Here is a 3,055-nt window from a genome sequence, read left to right as displayed (position 1 = left end):
TTCGTTGGTCGATCAAATAATATATATAAATAAAAGTCAAGTAAAATAAATAATCTTCTCGTCTTGAACTGCTGGGATTCCAATCCCGGTAGCGGTAAGGCAGTCCGCACAAAAAAAAAATGACTAAGCGATACCTGTGCCTTCCCAATATGCCAATAAGGCATGGACGCATTTGATATGCGAGACCGAACTCCTTACTATCTGGTTGGCAAGGTTAGTGTCTAACAGTGTTGGGAACCAGACCTTTCCGGAGGTGATGTCCGACACAAGTTGTCCTTCCAGGTCAAGGACTTGCTAACTCCTGATTGTCCTTGGCCCGACATCCCTTCGGAGTATTGGCGGTCACGCACCTTTGTTCGGCTCCCAGTTCTAGTCATATTCATTGTGATATCACTTTCTTGCCAACTATTTTAATGCTTTTACCATTTTGGCACTTGCTTTTTCTACATTTAACAATGTCTGCTGTGTAATGCTTATGCACCTTTTTTTTGACATGACCAAGAGTGGCAATGAAGATAGTTTGTCCCAACCAGATGATCGGGATTCTGCATCCTCTTTCCTGAACCCATTGGTCAATGACGAGTAGGCCGTTGTTCCTGAGGATTCACGGAGGGTTGGAAGAAGGGTACATGTATAACCAACGGAAACGGTCGACCTATGTTTTGAAAAATCGTCAACTATCGTAAAATCTAATTAAGATTAAAATACATTTTGTCATAGCCAAATTTCTGAGAGCTCTTCATTTTTGGGTGCACTCAAAATTTTAATCGGACCAAGTCCCAAATTCACAGAGTTAAAAAATACTTGACTTTTTTCGAACCCAAATCCGCCTTTTCAGTGTTATGTTAGCTCGGGCTCTGATGCGACCCAAGCAAGTAGAATATCTGGGCTATCATTCTCCATCGAATGAATGCCTTCTGGTTGGATAATTGAATGGCACTATGGGTTGAGTTGTAAAATGTAGTCTGAAAACCCATGGACAAATGTGCGAATATGCGTCAAATTGCCCAATTTCTAGCTGGCCATCCACTTTAGTTGAAAAAAAAGTTTACTTCTTGAGCTGCTGTTCCTGGCCAAAGCCTCCTTTTTCGGTAGCCAACATTGAATCGCACATCTCTTGAAGACTTGTCTTCGCGAGCCTCATTGATAGACCTCCAAATCTTTAACAGGATTGAAAGAAACACTCCATAGAACACTTAGCATTATCATTTGGGGATTGACTTGGTGTCGAGAGGACTCGCCGTTGCATTTATTTTAGACCGGCTGTAAATTTCCAGAAAATACGATTAAATGTGAACATTAATCGACATCCATCCATTCACTAGGCTTGGCCACATCGTCCGTGTTCGTCCTCTTCTTCCTGTTTGAGGCACGTTCCACAGGGGCCCATTTTACAATCCGTGTCCACCTCGCAAATATCATCGCAGCATCCACCGGGTGAGCAATCCGCCAAGTTGTCGCAACATTGACCTGGCATTGTCCAATTGGAACATGTGCCCACGGGACAGGCTGCGAAGCATTGGCACACGGGAAATTGGGCCGGTTGGCCTTGGACTTCGGGGCCGATCCACAGGGCAATGCCAACGAGCACCACAAGAAATGAGAGGTATTGCATGGCTTTAATCGATATTGACACAATCAGGAGTTTGAATAGGTTTTGAGAAGATTGTAGGTTTGGCTTCACCTTTATATAAGCGCTGGCATCGAACTGCGAAAATAAATATTTATCAACTTGCTCCCAAGTATGAATTGAATAATTAAAACTATTTGTTTCACTAAATCGTATACCTCAAGAGAGAACATCAAGTACGGATCAACCATTCCAAATGGGCTTGGTGAGAAGAATTTGAGAGGAAACCATTGAAACCGCGCTTTATGATATGCATTTTTTTTCCAGTGCATTTTTGCTGGTGTGCGACTTTGAGAATGTCACTATCGCAAAACGTTTTACATCCATCTACATATAACTGAATGGTGTTGATGAACATTGTTGTTTTGCTAGTGAATTCCAACAATTGGAATATTTCTGGAAAACAAGAAATTGATAGAAGCGGCCGAACGATTCCCTCAAGTTGTGACTCATAATTTAGAGAGTCCTAGTTTATGCCTACCTAGACCTTCCATCTAGCACATAACCGGCATCAGCCAAATCTGGATAGTGTTAACTTTGTCGGATTGTTTCGACGAAAAAAAACAGCGGAAAGTGAATGCCTTTCAAGGCAGTAACAATGATATTGAAAGAAGCGAAAAAAAACAAATATTTGGTTTTTTTAAAGAATTTTTTTTTCCATATCATTGAAAGAACTATAACCACCAATTCACTCAGGAAGGATTCAACCAAATAAGGGCTTTCAAGTTGGCGTCATCAATTGTCCAAAGGTGTCGCCATCTACCGTTCAAAGGGCCGGTTTCTTGGAAAGTGGCTCGTTTAGAATCACCATTTTGGCATCATTTTGAACGAATTTGGCATTTAGTTTCATACTGTGCGATTAAAGAATAGTTAAGTTAACATATGCTTTAACTTTCAGAAATATTGAACCCTTGCCATTGATGCATTTAACAAAATAGTCAATATTTTCTGGGATTTATGTATTGATTCAGACATGAGGGTCCTCAGGGGGAGCTAGCCTAAGGAAAAGACGATGGTTGCGTTCCTCAGCCTGCTCTTCTGATCAAGGAGCACTGCTGGATGCTCAGTCGCCTCTCCCTAATGTCTAATAGCATTAGGTAGCAATGATTGAAGAGTCCTGTCTGTGGTGGCTTGCCCTCTTGATGTGTTTCTCGCTTGTGTGCTTCCAGGACTTAGCTTGCCCAAGGAGGCAGTCAATTTACACTTTGGGTGACATAGAGGTGGCAGGCAGCGGCAAGCTTCACAGTGAGTGCAAAAGTATTCATCAGCACTCTTCAGTCCTCTTGGAGTGTACCTCAACGGCATGTTTCCAAGAAGGTTACCTAATGACCCGGACTTTTTTTCGGACTTCAAACACGTTTTTAAGAGGCTGACCCTTATTTCAAATTGCTGTATGGGTAAAGGTCAGCTTCGTTAAAACCAGTT

The 3,055-nt window shown here is 42.0% G+C and overlaps 1 protein-coding gene across 1 annotated transcript; it reads right to left on the bottom strand.

Moving 5' to 3' along the window:
* Positions 1-1,216: 1,216 nt before the first annotated feature.
* LOC131891439 (uncharacterized) lies at positions 1,217-1,818 on the bottom strand. Its single transcript, XM_059241005.1, has 2 exons — positions 1,789-1,818; positions 1,217-1,708 (listed from the first exon to the last, which is right to left on the bottom strand). The coding sequence occupies exons 1-2, from the start codon at positions 1,801-1,803 to the stop codon at positions 1,322-1,324; spliced, it is 402 nt and encodes a 133-aa protein (XP_059096988.1). The 5' UTR covers positions 1,804-1,818; the 3' UTR covers positions 1,217-1,321.
* Positions 1,819-3,055: the final 1,237 nt, after the last annotated feature.

Source organism: Tigriopus californicus, chromosome 12 (assembly GCF_007210705.1).
Source record: "Tigriopus californicus strain San Diego chromosome 12, Tcal_SD_v2.1, whole genome shotgun sequence".
Taxonomy (NCBI): Eukaryota; Metazoa; Arthropoda; class Copepoda; order Harpacticoida; family Harpacticidae; genus Tigriopus; species Tigriopus californicus.
This window is presented reverse-complemented; position numbering and strand designations above follow the sequence as displayed.